This window comes from Carica papaya, chromosome 9 (assembly GCF_054855325.1).
Source record: "Carica papaya isolate Zhongbai chromosome 9, ASM5485532v1, whole genome shotgun sequence".
In the NCBI taxonomy this organism is placed as follows: Eukaryota; Viridiplantae; Streptophyta; class Magnoliopsida; order Brassicales; family Caricaceae; genus Carica; species Carica papaya.
In genome coordinates, this window is record NC_142317.1 from 33,391,024 (window position 1) to 33,408,112 (window position 17,089).

Here is a 17,089-nt window from a genome sequence, read left to right on the forward strand (position 1 = left end):
GACTTATTAGAGAAGATGGGCATGAACAATTGCAAACCAAGATATACACCCATGGATCCTAATCAAAAGTTGAGAAATACTCCAAATAAAGTTCCAGTTGATAAAGGTAAATACAACGTTTTGTAGGAAAATTCATTTATTTGTCTCATACAAGACTTGATGTCGCCTTTGCGGTTACTATTATGAGTCAATATATGTACTCACCTTATGAAGAACTTCTGGAAGTTGTATACAAGATTCTCAAACATTTAAAAAATACACCAGAAAGGGGGTTGTTGTTCAAGAAAAATAATAAAAGGAGTATACAAGTCTTCACGGATGCAAATTAGGCAGGTTCAATTTCAGATAGACGATCAACCTCTATCTACTGTACGTTCTTATGGAGAAATCTAGTTACTTGACAAAGTAAGAAATAAAGTGTGATTGCTAGAAATAGTATAGAAGTTGAGTAAAGAGTTATAGCAAATGGAGTTTGTGAGATATTATGGAATAAAAGAGTACTTGAAAAACTAAGTTTAGATGTAGAAGCACCTATGAGACTATTTTGTAATAACAAATCAACTATAAACATTGCTCACAACCCAGTTCAACATGATCATACGAAACACATTGAGATTGATAGGTATTTCATTAAAGAAAAATTGAAAAATAGAGTTATTTGAATGTCGTTTGTGACTTTTGAGCAACAAACAAGTGACATTTTTACTAATGGGCATTTCAGACCAAAGTTTAAATCCTTCATTTGACAAGTTGGGTATGATCAATATTTGTGCACCAACTTGGGAGTTGGTGTACAAATATATGAAAAAAATCAAAAGTTGACTGCATATCTTTAAAATTATTACTGTATATATTTAAAATTTATTACTGCATATTTTTATTAGTTATTACTACATATTTTTAGAATTTATTACTGTAAATTTTAGAAGTTATTGTTTTTGATTGTGTAGTCATTTACTCTTAAAATTAAGAAAATAAAATAGGAATGTAAAACTCTATAAATTCAATCTTTTGTATCAACTGAAAAATCAGAAAATAGAGAAGAAAAAATCTTCTTGCTCCCGTCTGCTTAAAGTAGGACTCATGCTCATGGAACAAGACATTCTTCATGACATGGAAGCTTTTTGAGTTGTGGTATACCCAATAAAGACACCCTTCAAAGTCTTGAAATTTAATTTCTCTTGAATTGTGAACATGGACAAAAAAGACAAACTTGAATATCCTACGAACAAGATGATTTATTGTATGTAAGTTAGGATAGTATGTGGATAGAGGGTTCATGAGGATCTTGAATCCCAAAACTTTAGAAAGTAATCGATTTATGAGATGTTGATTGCAAGTACAATATTTTCCCAAAAGAATTTAGGTACATTTTTCTGAAACAAAAAGGCTCAGGTGATTTCAAAAAAATGGTTCTGTGAACCAGTTTTGTTGTGGGAGTATAAACACACAAACATTCATGTATAATAACTTTTTTAAAAAAATAGGATTAAGATTTGATTGAAATAGCCTCAAGCATTGTCCATCTTAAATCTCTTTATAATGCACCAAAAAAATTTCTGAACATAGAGTAAATGTTTAGAAGGACAATGTCAATTTCGTACTTATCTTTGAGCAAAAAAAATATCGTGTAAGACAAGAATAGTCATTAATAAAATACACAAGTCATCTTATTTTAAAAACATTAGAAGAAGTGAAGGGTGTCCCATAAATTACCATGAATCGAATAAAAAGGAATAGAAGTTCTTTTATTTATTTATGTATTTTGATAAAAGAAGAAAATAATATTAAGATGATAAGGAAAAGTATGGCTAGGGAGGAAAACTAATCCTTACCAAAGATACAAATAAAAAACCCAAACATGCAAAGAAGATATAAGTGATAAAACGAAACAAACAAATAGTAGAAAAGCTACGAGTTGTATATAAAAATATCCCAATGACGATGGAGATCAGTGACGCAAATATCTGAAAATAAACTATGAGCTTTGGTCCAAATGGATGCCAAAAAGGTCACCCCTCTCCCACATCTAGCAATTAGAAGAGATCCTATTATTAAAAATTCTCAAGTTTTACATCAGTTATATACACCAACGCCCAGTAAACAACGCCCCCTACCACAATCCTAATCTCTTCCCCTTTAATGAGGTGTAGAGGAAGTTATTCACAGTAGCAGGCACAGTCAAAAGACAACTAAATAGCTTAAGCACATCATTCCACAATTTTCAAGTTGGCTCACAATGAAGGAACAAATGTGCATTAGTCTCTCCCTCTCGGAAGCACAAAACACAAATATCAAGAGAAAGAGCACGAACAGGACGGTAGATTTGGAGCAGATTGTTTGTGTTAAGCTTTTGATGAGTCGCCCTCCACGCAAAAAGTTTCACCTTAGTAGGAACAAGAACTTTCCAAAATTCTTTAGCAACAGGCATAGAATGGTCGATGGGATTATCTGTGAAGTAACTAAATAAGGATCTACATGTAAAAAAGACAAATGTATCCAAGATCCATAGTATTCGTTTAGGCTGGGGAGAAATAGTAATAGGTGCCAAGATGTTTACCAGGGTTGATATGCCTAGGGTCTCCCTATCTTGAAAGGATATGAGAGCTCTAGGTCTTGTGGAAAGCCAGTACATCCTTGAATTTGGCTGCTAATGATTGATTACCCAACTGACAATCTTCCCAAAATATCAAGGTGGAGCCATTTCCCACGTTGATTTGGGTATGAGAAAGAAAAAGAGGGTATACCTAGGAAATGGCTTTATAAGAAATATGATCATAAGTACACCTTTATACAGTGACATCCTAACCATCCAAAGGAACTTCCTTATGTGATCCTCTATCCTATCTGCTAACCCTCCAAGGATCTTAAAGTGAAAAGGCTACTCTTCCAACTCTTTAGTAGCTTAGCAATTTTGTTCTCAACCCTTTCCCAAAAGTGTCTACTATTCGAGTTGCCGCGCAAAGGGACACCAAGGTAGATGAATGGCCACTCTAATTAGTTGGAGCCTATATCTGTCACTAATTCATCAATAGTGACCTCCTACACGTTAATTCCAATCAGTTCACTCTTGCTTAGATTTATTTTTAGACTCGAAATGATTTCAAAAACCTAAATGAGAATTAAAACCTTGGAGGTAGACTCATTATCATGCAACAGAAATAGAATTATGTCATTAGCGAACTAAAGGTACGACACCTCAACATTGTCCCCTTCCTACCCTCATGCCCTTAACATATCCCCTACTCTCAACCTTGGATATTATTCTCTGAACATCAACCACACGAGTGAAAAGAAATTGGAATAAATGATCCCCTTGTCTCAATCCTTTAGAGCACTCACTCATTCCTGTGGTTTCTTGTTAACTAGCACTACAAGACAAAATGTAGTTAGACATCCCTGTATCCATTTTCTCCATCTAATCTTGAATCCTTTTCTCTCCATTACCTTATCAAGAAATATTTAATTCACCCAATCATACACCTTCTCAAAGTCTGGTTTTAGAGCTGTCTTTCCCCATTGATCTCCTAGTACGCTCCACAATCTTGTTAACCACTGGAGATGCGTTTAGGATCTGTCTATCCCCCACAAAAGCACTCTAATTAATGGATATTGTCTTATCAAGAGAATCACTAAATCTAAGAGATAGAATTTTTACTATAACTTTGTAGACACTCGTCATAAGGCTTATTGGCCCCAGATCGAATGCTTTCCTAGACCCGCCTTTTTTTAGGATTAGGGTAATAAATATGGAATTCATACTCTTACATGTTTTCCCGTTAATAAAAAACTCCTCAAAGACTTTGATCAAATCCCCCTTCACGATGTCCTAATTATCCTTAAGGAACTCAATATAATGCATTAGGGCCCAGTGCCTTGTCCTTGCCCAAATCCCATAGAGCTCGTCTAATCTCATCCTCCTTAAAGGATATCTCCATGCTCTCGACCATATCCATAGGGATAGGGGCCCACTCAATTCCTTCAATTAATGGCTTGTGCTTGTCTTCTTCCCAATGCAATCCATGAAAATACTTTGTAATCCCTTACCACTAGCCTTGGTATTCCTCTCCATGACACCATTACCAAATTCAAGTTCCTCGATGACATTCTTGCTTCTCCTTCCATTACCATCTTATGAAAAAGGCTAGTGTTGGCATCTCCAACTGGAAAGAGTACACGTTTATGTTTAGATCATTCACACACTTCACAATTGAATTGTTGACAGCAACATCTTCAAGACATTTAATTTTTCAACACCTTGTAGTCATCCAGTTCTTGTCATACAGCTTTCACCCAATTGGCATATTCTGTAATTATTTTATTACCTTTTTTTGCAGCTATCTTCTTCATTTTAAACCTCATATACCTGGGTGCCATCTCTAACCTTCAAATATCTTTAATGAAGTGGGTCCAAATGTCTTTGGCAGTAGGCAAGAAAATGAAAATGCACGTCATAAATCTCGAGTATCATGGAGTTCCATGATAAAGTCATAGTCATTGAGTCTATTTTCCCATACTTCAAACTAATGATCTCCTAGTTTTGATGTTGTGCATCTGAGGTGACTGATTTTCATTTTTCCTTGCAGTTTAGTACGAACAAGTTAGGACAATTTCAGAGAGATCTTTCAATGCAGCCTTTATGCTGCCTGAATGATTTGCAATTCCATGAATAATTGGGATCTAATAGTCTCCTCTGTTTGAGCAGGATAATTTATTTCTGTAATTTCCAACACCTTCTAGGTTACTTTGTGTAGAAAAAATTACTAGTGATTTATTTAAAAAAAATTACTAGTGATGAAGGCTGATCAAGAAGGGGACTGCACAGCTTCACACCACCAGTGATGGAGGCTGGTTAAGGCCGAACAGGCTGGTACACGACCACTTGAGAGGTGAGCAGCAGTGGTCATGCAGTTGAAGCATGCGGAGGTGCACAGCTATCTCGGCTGGAAGGGGTTGGTTGTGCAGCTACTGCAGATGGAGGCCTGCAACTGGATGTGGCTAGCTGGGTGCAGCTTTTGGTCATGAACTGCTATGGCAAGTGAGCAGCTGGGAGCCACTTGCGTTCTAGCTCCGTGCGGCTAAGGCCGATTCTTTGAGTTTTAGGATTCTGTTTTGACTCTGGCAATAAATACTTGTTAGGTTTTATTGAAGAGAAGCTATGGATTTTTTCTTTTTCCGATAATCTAATACCATGTGAAGACAACTGAATTTTTAGTGAATATAACAAGTGATTACACACATATCTGTAGTGTTACTATAGCTATATAAAAGGAAACGTAATTATCTTGGAATTCAATGATTTATGGGACAATTCCACCGTAAATAGGATCTTACTTTAATAGGTCTTATTCTATATATTACATAAAGGAAAAAATATATACACTTTCCTTTTCCAACAGGGTTCACAACAACTTTTTCTAAAAACTAGTCCAGCCATCCTTGAGCAAAGCTTTAAGACTCGACAACAACAAATTTATTGGACGCTAGCTCTTTAGAAACTTTTAAGGAGAGTTTTAGAGAAATAAAATTCCTCCTGAGAACTTTTTGTGTGCTAAACAAATGGCAATCCATACGGTTTCTCTTCTTTTCCATGCCGATATCTCCACAATAAAGATTTTGGTCATTGAAAGGAAGTACTTTGACCTTTTGTTAGTAGGTGAAGAGGTCAATTATGTTAGAATTTCAGAGAATAGGAGAAGAGTTAGGCTATCCATCTTATTGGTCATAGCTGAAGTTGATTGGCAATGAAGTTATCTTCAGATAGATGGGAATAGAGTATTTTCTATTAGTAACAGGCATATGAATGTAACAAGAATTAATATCATCGAAAAGCAGAAAATGGCATAATAAATATAAGTGGCCAGAAACAGAGGCAGCATTGTTAATATATCTTTGCATAATTCTGTGACTGTTATTAGAAAGGAGCTTTATTTCATACCACTCCAACAAAAATTGCGAATGCATAGACATAACCAATCCAAGCTGGATCCCCTTGTTGCATAGACTGCAGGTAATTCGTTAGACAAAATGAGAAATGTTGTTGAAATAATCAAGAGAACATAGGCATACAAGATCAACAAAATCCCCAAAATGACTGGCTATAACAAAAGTGTGACTGTTGGAGTGGTTCTGGTAAACCAACCATCTTTTAAGACTAAAGAGATGCTGCTAGTCCTTAATCTGTGACAGGCTTAAGCTAACAGGCACTTTACAATAAAAGTAGTTCTACCAAATGTATGAAATATATCAAAATCATGGATTTGCAAGTATAAACCAGCTACATGCTGGCTAAAGGAGCACTGGCAGCTTTACTTTGACTTAAAGAGGATGGCCAGGTTCCATTCATTGGATGGATTAATTTAAGCACAATTACTCAGTACCTCTATTCTGATACATATTTAAAAATAAACACGCATTTAAAAACCACAATAAAGAGCTCTTTGAAATAAATTTTCTATCATGTGGATCAAGAATAAACGAACAAAACAGCTAACCTGTAAGAGCTGGTTCAGTAAAAGTGGCCCCACAAACTGGGAAAGATCATTGCCAATCTACAAGTTAATGCAAAGCGTAAAACAGATGAGAAGATTTGCCAGTAGTAATTTAACCAAACACAATAGCTTCAGTCTAAGCCTTCAACTGTCACCAAATTGCATAAAATAATGAATTCTCAAAGAATTCACTAAATAAAAGGGAAAAGACTAACAGCACAAAGGCAACATTTAGTTATCCCGAGTTCCAAGTCAGAAACAACCAAAACCGGAAAAAAAAAAAAGGCAAAAGAAAAAACAGAAACTCAAATTGTTGAACTACATTTAAGGTTGAGCTTGCATGATGCTACTATACATGGGTACCCACTACCAGGCTTACTAACATAAAGGCTAAGTTTGAAACAAATGGACAATTTTTTGGAAATTATATGGAGCTTAGGTCGACTAGGTGTAGATAAAGACCCCTCACAAAATGATAAAGATTTACCTCGTACAGAATTTTAAGTGGAACTAAAACAATAAGCTCTGAATCTCCTCAATTTCCATAGAATTTATAACATATTGCTTCAATTTTATATCAGATTTTCTAAGAAGTCAACTCCTTTATCAACTTCTAAAGAATTTTCATCCTTCCAAATGAATTCCATAATAATTGTTTAATAAGTCCAAATATAGCCTAAGTCTTAGACAACTTGTTCTTCATATTTCATAAATATCCATAGCTTTAAAATAACAAGAGTATATTCCTCCTAGGAATTGTAGCTCTTTTTCTTAGATATGTATATATAAACTATCAGAGGGGAAAAGGGAAAGTATATCAACGCAGCACTAGTTGTACACCAATCATATTCTTCAGTATTTCATAGCTAACAGCAGAACCATTCTAATCAACTACACAGGTAAATCTTACAAAATGATACTATGATAAGATTGTCCTGAGATTAAAATAAATAAATTTTCAAATTTTCAAACAAACATCAGAAGAGTGAATTTTTTTTTTCTTTGAAATAAATCAGAAGAGTGTATTTATTACCTTCCAGAAGCCTCCCCACCAAAACCTATAAAATTTGTGGCAGAAAATACATTAGATGCAAATTTTACATAAGGACATAGGTATCAAATGTCAATTTCAACAAAAAGACACAAGAACATAGGAAATTCTTATAAGATTCTTTTTATAGGAAAGGAAATATTATTGAGAAGAAAAAAGTGAAAAAACGAGACCAAGATACCCTCAGAAAAAAGAACAACTTTTTTTAAGAAAAGAAGAAGCATTATTGAGAACATAAGAAAAATAAAAGATGTAAAAAAAGGGAAAAAGGAACAATTATTAAAAAAAAAAAAAAGAAAGAAAGTCTCCTAATCCAAAACTAAAACAAAAATGTAAAACAAGAGCTTACAACACTACCAAGTAAAGGCCTTCCCAGCCCCCAACCCATCTAAAAGCTCCAAAACAAAAGCCAGTTAGAACTAGCATAAGAACAAAGAACTACTTTTCCTTATGCATCTATTGCATCCACCATAATTTCCTATAGTTACTAATCACCAAAGTTTCTTTTCCACTATCTTTTCTCTTATTGTTTGTCTTTGGAAAAAAAAAATCCATCTTCACATTTTGGTCTAAAGGACCAACCGACTTTAAAAGAGATTGATATCTCTATTTTCTTTTGCAGTACCTAAGAGCACAATAAAAATAACTCCTCCTGTTAGGATCTTCTCACTTGGACCCCCAAATATTTCTTTTTGTTTCATTTTTCCTGGTTTAGTCTCAAATCCTCAATTGTTATTTAATGGTGAAAATGCCAGGTTTAATCATATAACAAGGTCTGACAGAGAAATTACTATCTGCTGAGAGTTTCTTCCTTTACCTTCCCCCAAGGCTACAACTCAATGCCCTCAGAAGCCACGGTTTTGGCCTTTGTAATTCCTTGACCCAACAACTCTGGAACCTACAGGTTCAAGAAAAAATGTCACTGAATACCATGACACTTCAATTATTAAGAACTTCAAAGACGAAGATAAAGGAAAAGTAGGCACGCACCTGTCATTCAGTGTTCTAGTCCGATCCCATGTATCTAATTTCCACACATCCTTCTCTGTGAGAGGTCTTTTATATCCTAGCTCCATGAGACCATTCATCCACGAGAAACAGATTTCTGTCGAAAAAACAAGGAAAGAAGACAACTATGGAACTGCAAAACTTACTAAATAATTTAGAGAACATTGATGAATTTGTCTTCGCACTATGCCAAAAGTTAGGATGGAACGGGAAAAAAGAGGATGTTTGGCTTTGCTTATTTTCTATTTAGAAGGAAGCTTCCAGGCTGGGTAAAAGCTTAAAATTATTCTTTCATGGGATAAATTTTTTTTTTTTTAAAGAGGCAAAAAATAAGTATACTAAACAAAGAGGTACAGAAGTTTTTCATCTGAAAAAATTCCGTGATCCAAGTAGCTTATAAGCTTTTCCAAAAATTTAATTTGAAAGCTGATGAGAGTAGCTTTTTCTAGAGAACTTAAAGGCTCTGGTAAAGATCTCTTAAACTTGAAATTTTTCAATTTCAGAACATTTTCATTACCGTTTTCAAAAGAGGGAATTAAATAACAACCAATAACTAATTAATATATTGTGAACAATCAGCTTGGAGATAGAACTTTGGGGAATAAATAAGTATAATTTTTAACCAATCAGTTAGGTACCTACTGGTTTAATAAACATAAAGTTCCTTTTTTTTTTAACACTGGCAGCACAAATTTTAAAATGTACATACTGGCAAGAATGTTACAACGTCGCTCAGGACAAATTTGCTCTCCTCCAGCGAGTTCTTGATACGCAGAATCATCAACAGATTCAGTTGGCATTGGAGTATAACCAGGGTAAGGATCCAAATTAGGGACATAAACAAACAAGAGTGCTCCAAACAAAACCTGGATTGAAACAGACAATACTTAAAGATAATCATAACATGCTTTACAATTCAATCAGAATGCAATAAATTGTCATTTGCACATACTAAGTGCCTACTTGGCCAAATCTGGCAAACACCAAAAAGAAATATGCTTTTAGTTTGATGCATAAACTTTTTTTACTTTTGATAAAAGTGAAGTAAAATAAATACACGTGAATAGTATTTTTAATGCATATATCTACTAAATTTTATATTTTACTAGTTTATTAATTTCATTTTTAAAAATGTAAATTTAAAAGTAATCTATAATTATTATTTTTTATTTATTGAAATAATTTGTATTTAAACACTAAATAATGATGATTCAAAATTAATAGTTATATCGAATGCAATAAAATATAACTAAATTAGAATAAATACTAATTTACGTAATCAATAAAATTTCAAGAGAAATATTTAATATTATTTCAAATAAATGTAATAATTAACATTTTATCACAAAAAATTTGTTTCTTTCCAACATTCATTGCTAATGTCAACAGAAATTATAATTATTTTATTTGAGAACACTTTTACAGTAAAATTTACCAAACGATACAGCTTTCATCTTAAAATTGTTTTTCCTTGCGTTTGGCTTAAACATATTCTATTCTTATTCAATTCCTAGATCTTAATTATTTTTATATGTAGAAATTAGTCAATATTTACACATTTAGTATATAATTTAATCAGCTTCCCTCGTATCTTTGATTCCACAATGATTTTGAATTCTCACCTATCAAGTAGAAAATCAGAAAAATACTTGAATTGGAGACAGAGTTGACTTGGAATGAAATATTTTAATTCAAATTTCTATCATATGTGCATTATATTCCCATTCTTATTCTGTAAAATTGGAATTTGCAGTAAACAGAATGTATCAGTCATTTTCACAACACTTCTAAACTCACAACACAAATATCAGCAATAACAAACAAGCCCCAAAAAATCATATTTGTGCATAAATTGTACATTTATTTCAGCTAATCTGCTCACAGTACAGATGGCGTTAACAAATTAACCATCAAGAAATGAGAATTTTATCACCTAATCAGCAATATTTAATTGACATAATATCAATCCAAGAAATATGCAGGCTGTTTTACATTTAATTCATGTTTGCATTGAAATGCAGAATGGGACCAAAAACTTCCTCCTCCAGATGAATAAATGGGTAAACAGAAACATTAGGAAAATATTGTAAAGGTCTACAATTTTCTCTATAAAAAAAATTTTTCAAATATAGCCTATCCTACCGTACAGGAGTCTAGGGCTTAGGTCTTATAATATTACATGTTAAATGACCTGTAATGTCCTAGGAATGAGACCCATGGGAAAAAAAAAAGAATTTTGGAAAGCAAGACGTGACCACAAACCTGAACGAAGACCTCACTGAAGTAAATATAAAGTATAGACCTGCAAAAACATAAACTGTAAGTTTATCCTGCACAATGATATTAGTGAAACATAAAACTGAAGCTTCAAAGGGATATATTTGCTTTACCAGAGAGACAAACAAATGAGAAAAGACTGGAAGAAACAGAGATAGACATGAAGACAGAAAGTAAGCTTTCAAAAGAAAGAGGACAACTTCAGCTAAGAAAGCCCTCAACTAAAATTAATGAGAAAGACAAACCTACTGTAGAACGCCTTCACTGAAAGAACAAGATTCAGCATGACCACAGTCCCTATCAAAGTATAAATTACTCCAAATCTTACAAACCATCGAAATTCACGGATATAAACTTTAGTTTCAACACAAGTCACGACCAGCATGGAGGCCCAAGCAAGAGTTTCAATGATCAAGGAAATCACCTGCAAATAAGGTGGATAGAAAATATTGTAAGTGCAGAAAATGCAACAGCCTGTCAATAAGGTCACTGATGTCAACGGCAGCCGATATATTCTTCATGCAGACTAGTATTGGGTTCAGGTGATATCAAAAACAAATTAGAGCTTATTTTGGAATTGGTGAAATAAAGTGCGTGCTGGTTGCATCTTAACTATGGAAATGTAAGCTTTGTCCATGCAAATCCTGGAATCTATCATTATTAACTGCAATTTCTTTGTTACCTTAGTACATCAATGCAATCTCTCAATATTATCCTGGTTAATTAGTAAAAAGTAGATATTTGGAAATATAAACTTAAAAAAGAAGGATCATAAAATTGCAATTGAAACCAAGAACAGACTGGAAGATGCTCTACCAAACAACCTGGAGTAACTAACATACCAAAAGCTTTCTTTTATAAATCAAGGTTAACGTTTGCATTATGGTTCAGCCAGGAAAACAAGAATATATCCGTTGACACATTGAGATAACAAATTCACTATTATCAAATGACGGTAATATGAGGATAAAAGGTAAACACTGTTTTTATAGTTTATAAAAATATATAGACTACATAATTGATTGTAACCAACTAGCCTACAACTTTAAGCTGATAAAAGCAACTCAATTTATTATTTAAATTGAATCTTAACACTCCCTCTCATGCGTAAACAGAATTACATGTGAATCAATCAAACCCAATTCTAGGCTAGAAAATACAGAGAAAGTCACGGCACAACTATGGTCTACAGGATAAAGGTCAACAGATAAACAAACAGGGGCCAAGGTTGAACTCAATACTTCACATTCCAGTACCATACTAAATTAAAAGAAAAAAATTTAACTTCATTATCCTAAAAACCCAACCTACTGGGCCTATTTTATTTACACTCTATCATGCTTTGACATGCAAAAATTAAATTTTGCTGCAATAATTTATTTCACACGGTATCAGTTTCAAAAGTCTAGACCATAGAATTCAAAATTTTGGTTGTCACCTATTTTCTTAATTAAAATTCAGTATAAGGTACGAGAACTTGATCCACATTTTAGCTTAATGGGCTTGCTAGTCCGAGTCCTTCATATCTTGTGTGAAATTAAATTTTAACAAAAAAGAAATGGTCAAGATTTGAATATTAGACATCTATCTTTGATATCATGTCAAACAATTTGATTGTAATCAATTATCTTAAAATTTTAAAATGATAGTCAAGAGCCTAATTTATTGTTTGCATTGTACATTAACATTACACTTAAACATTTATGAGCCTGGATATTCAGATTGATATAAATTGGTTATCTTACAAGTAGATGCAGAGATGTTGTGCGAAATCCTAGCATACTACTTAAGAAATACATGAATATTACACTCTATAACAAAGACCAATAAAAGATGGTACCATTGATCAGCTTTTGTGAAGCAAAGTAACAGATGAAATACTCATTCAATTAACTGGTCTTCTTTGGGGTTTCTCTTCAGATATTTTACTAGGCTGCTATTTTGTATTGGTTTTGTTTATCCTCTCTCCTTTGCTTTTTGTGGTTTTGTAGTGGCTTTACTATTTTGTATTGGCTTTTTGCTTATCCTCCTTTTCATATTATTCTTCCTTTGTTCAAACAAAACACAAAAAAGTTGATCGTAGCAATGCAACTTTAACTATTTTACTGATTTAAAAAAAAAAATCTGATCTAAAAAAAATAAATCAGCATCTGTATCTTTCTTATATATGTGGAAGAAGCTTCTTGCATGTACCTTCCAGTGGCACAAAAGATGAGAAATTTCTGTGTACTACCATTAGTTAACTTAGTCTTTTGGGTTGGCCATTAACCAGAACCTTATGGAGTTTCATAAATAAGTTAATAACTTGAAACATCTAAGCAACCTCATAAACAAATTTGTAGCAACTTGAAGTGGTTATGATATTATCCACACAACGCCAAATAAGAACGTGAAACAGTTAGCAGGCTAAGTATCAGAAAAATGTAACAGATACATAGAAAAAGTTATTCATCCTCCAATATGAATCAAGAAGGCTTTGCACAAACATGCAATCCTGTTACTGAATAATTGGAGAGCGTATGACATTTTATCTAATTACTTTAATTTATATCAAAGAGGCATAAGTAACATCGATCGCCACTGTGCCAAGAGCAAAGAAGAAAACCATTCAATACCAGAAAGTAAAGAAACACACCTCAAATGGAGCAAGGTTCATTTGCCCATCCAAATCCAAAATAGAAATTCCCATTATCAACCTGAACAAAGGCTCTGCAGTACAGCAGCCAGCCAAGAATGCCAACATATAGTTATAATATTTTGACCTCAGACAGAAGCGGAGGACACTGAAATCCTTCTTTATCAGCCATATCCGATAGAGGCACAGGCCCAGTAGAACCAAATGAGAAAGAGCTACCACCAGGGAGTCAGTGGCACAAGGTGTGTATGCACCAAATGCATTATCCACTTCTCTGGCCCACACCCCATTAGATACCGGCTGGCAATACCAAACCAATGGCCCAAAAGCCATTTTCTCACGACCTGCTAGATACTAGGCCACCAAATCAGAATGCATAAAACACTACACTCTCCCTTCTTCTTTTCAGTAATTAATTTGTTTTTAGTCACAAAAATAAAATAAGGTCCTGCAAGAAGATAATAAACAAAAATGAGCTTCCACTGAGAAAAATTATTCTCTTAGGCCACATCAGGATTGAAATTTGAGGAGAAGCTAGAGATATATCTTGATAGTAGAACAAAAAAGAAGAAAAAGAGAATAGCAATGATAGAAGTAACTGGCAATTAGATACTCTTGTAACAAAATAAAATAAGATCATCTCTTGATAAGGCTATTTATCTTACAAAGTAGAGATGAGAGGTTAACCATTGAGATAGTAAAACAACTACAGAAACACAAACTAGCCTCTGAACGGAATTAGTTTTAGAAAATTCGTATTACAAACGATAAACTCCTTCCTCCCATTAACATTTAGAAAATTCGCATTACAAACGATAAATTCCTTCCTTCCACTAACATTTCTCAGTATCCAATCACTAAACTATAAACTGCAAAATTATTCGTCCTTTAATCAACAGAGCAGGCAGACACAAGCCAAAAAAAAAAAAAACTAAGAGCAAGATACAGAAATTAAAAGTAAGAATGTCTCAGAAACGTAAACTCATTAACTAATCTCATTATCAAAAACAATAAAAAACAAAAACAAAAACTCCAGAAGAATCATAACGACAAAGAAATTTGCAAATGAAAAGAAGAAACCAAACAAGAAAGATCAAGTAACAAAAAATGTCACATCCAGCTTCAGTTCAACGCAACGTTCTACAAACTAAACAAAAACAATCCAAAAATTGTTAGCAAAGACCTTAGAAAACTCACAGCTCAAAACGCTAATATCCATGATTGGTTAGAATCCTGGAAGAGAAGAAAGGAGAGAAATCCTTACAGTCTTAAACAGAGATAAAGAATGAGAGAATCGGTTTCGTACCTTAGTTTTTCAGTATTGAATACTAGAGAGGGGAATAGAACTGATTCTCCTTGTATCCATGAACCATAGAATACGAGAACCGAATGTTGTTTCACTGAAAATGAACGATATCCCGTTGGTCAAGACGGTAAACCTACGTCACCGATGACGACCTCATCCCATTGTAGGTTTGTGTAAATGGAAGGACATTAAAAATTACGACATTTTTTTAATATATTTATATATTAAAATAATTTATTTTTAGAATCGCGTAAATCGACTACCATGATAATTATTTTTTTATTAAAATAATTTAGTTGCCAAACAATTTTTTCAATGCTAAAGTGATAGAAGTAAATAAAATTAATATTTAAATTAATTAATAAAAGTTAATATATTATTATTTGATGATAATATTATTATTCTACATAAATTATTTTATAAATAAAAACTTAAAATATTTATTTATTTTATAATAAATAATATTATACATAAAAATAATAATAATACGAAGAGTTAAGAAGAGTCATGGCCTCCATACCCAATGGGAATTTAATTGAAAAAAAAAATTAAATTTATATCTTTATTATTTTTTATCTCTCCATACCATAAATAAATATATTTGTACATAAAATAGCAAAAAAAATTTAATAAAATTAAAATAATATATTCAAATTTTTGTTAACCTTTTGAATTTTTAAATAGTTAATTTTTTATTCAAATAAAACTTCCATCATCTCCTAACTAAATTAAATGTTCATTTTATTCCAAAAAAAATATATTAAAATGCTTAAATTCCACAAAATAATATTATAATGTAATAAAGTCTTTTAGAATATGAAATTCATCATCTCATCAAGTTATTATACAAAATTATAATATATGTATGTATATAAATTAATTATGAAATTATATTTTAATTTCATCAACCTCACAAATCATATTTTAATTGATCCTAAAATTTTATTATAGATATAAAATAATAATAATAATAATGGTTATAAAATTAACAAGCTTTATTATTTATTTATGCTTTTTTTCACAGTGGAGAGTTAGTTTTCATTATTTTATTGTACTGATTTCATATATTGTGTTTTCTTTTGGAAAAAATAATATATACGTGTATATATTATATTGTGTTTATTATATATATATGTATATAATAATAATAATAATAATAATATAGTAAGACCGGTGTAGGAGGGCGAAGGGTCACATTTAACATATGGGTTGACGGTTGACGAATTGTGAATGGCAGGTGAGTGTTGTATACGACGACAAAAAGGTCGTGGGTTTTCCAAGGGTATTTTTGTCTTTTCATCGTGCGTTTTCTAAGGGTATTTTTGTATTTTTGTCTTTCCAGGGTATTTTACTTCGGGAATCAGATATGGCGAAAGGAGTTGCTTTTACTGGCGCAGCGACAAAAGAGAGGACAACGCACGTACTGACTTTTTGGACAATAATTTCTCACTTTGGGAATATTCTCGGTACTTTAATTAATTACTTTTTAATAATTTATTATATTTAATTAATTCAATATTTTAAACTAATTAAATATATTTTAGTTAACGTTAATCAATAATGATTATATTATCTTATTAAAAATAAAATAAAATATGATTTTATTAAGTATCGTGCGAATTATAACTTTTAATAAAAATACGATAAAAATAATTTAAATATTGGAATTCTAATTTAGATATTTATATTATATATATAAACAGTACTATTTTAATTATTTATTCATTTTAAGATATCTTATATTTAATATTACAAAGTATGGAGTAGTTATTTATTTATAAATTTTAAATATAAAAATAAATTTGAAACGTGTTAAATTAAAACTAATATAATAATATAGATAATTATTATATATCTATTAAATATATTAAAATAAAATAATTATGTATTTAAACACTTTAAATGTAAAAATAAAATATGAACGTGATAAGATTATTATGTAGTTAATTTTTGCTTATCAATAAAAATATATATTATATACGCTATTATCACATATTTTTTTCTTATGCATAATTCAAATTCATCATTAGATTTTTTTAAAAAAAAAAAATCTAAACTTTTTTTCGTTTTCATCATTACATACTTTTTTTTTAACATTATGTCACTATCAACAATATTTATTATTTTCTCGATATGAAAGCACCACTAACTGATAATAAATAATACGGTGAGTTTTGACTCATAAGATATAAGTCATTATATTGAAAGTTATTCTTTTGATATGTTTTTTTAAACTCTATTATAGATTATTCACTTGAAAATATCTTCATTAAAGTAATTATAAACTATTTACTCGTGAGTTTATATTAGGGTCGTTAAAA

At 31.8% G+C, this 17,089-nt stretch overlaps 1 protein-coding gene across 2 annotated transcripts in view; it reads right to left on the reverse strand.

Moving 5' to 3' along the window:
- The window catches only part of LOC110819648 (ABC transporter C family member 2-like), a 42,445-nt gene extending 27,518 nt beyond the window's left edge, over positions 1 to 14,927 (reverse strand). Inside the window, exons 1-11 of one of the 2 annotated variants that reach the window (XM_088211261.1) lie at positions 14,769 to 14,921; positions 14,660 to 14,695; positions 13,463 to 13,910; positions 11,073 to 11,251; positions 10,813 to 10,852; positions 9,260 to 9,416; positions 8,533 to 8,647; positions 8,360 to 8,440; positions 7,525 to 7,549; positions 6,495 to 6,551; positions 5,939 to 6,004 (exon numbers count right to left, since the gene is read on the reverse strand). In XM_088211261.1, coding sequence (XP_088067387.1) covers positions 5,939 to 6,004; positions 6,495 to 6,551; positions 7,525 to 7,549; positions 8,360 to 8,440; positions 8,533 to 8,647; positions 9,260 to 9,416; positions 10,813 to 10,852; positions 11,073 to 11,251; positions 13,463 to 13,795 — 1,053 coding nt within the window. In that variant the 5' untranslated portion in view covers positions 13,796 to 13,910; positions 14,660 to 14,695; positions 14,769 to 14,921. Of the gene's footprint in view, positions 1 to 5,938; positions 6,005 to 6,494; positions 6,552 to 7,524; positions 7,550 to 8,359; positions 8,441 to 8,532; positions 8,648 to 9,259; positions 9,417 to 10,812; positions 10,853 to 11,072; positions 11,252 to 13,462; positions 13,911 to 14,659; positions 14,696 to 14,768 lie in introns of both variants that reach the window. The other variant, XM_088211260.1, reaches the window with a different exon arrangement.
- Positions 14,928 to 17,089: the final 2,162 nt, after the last annotated feature.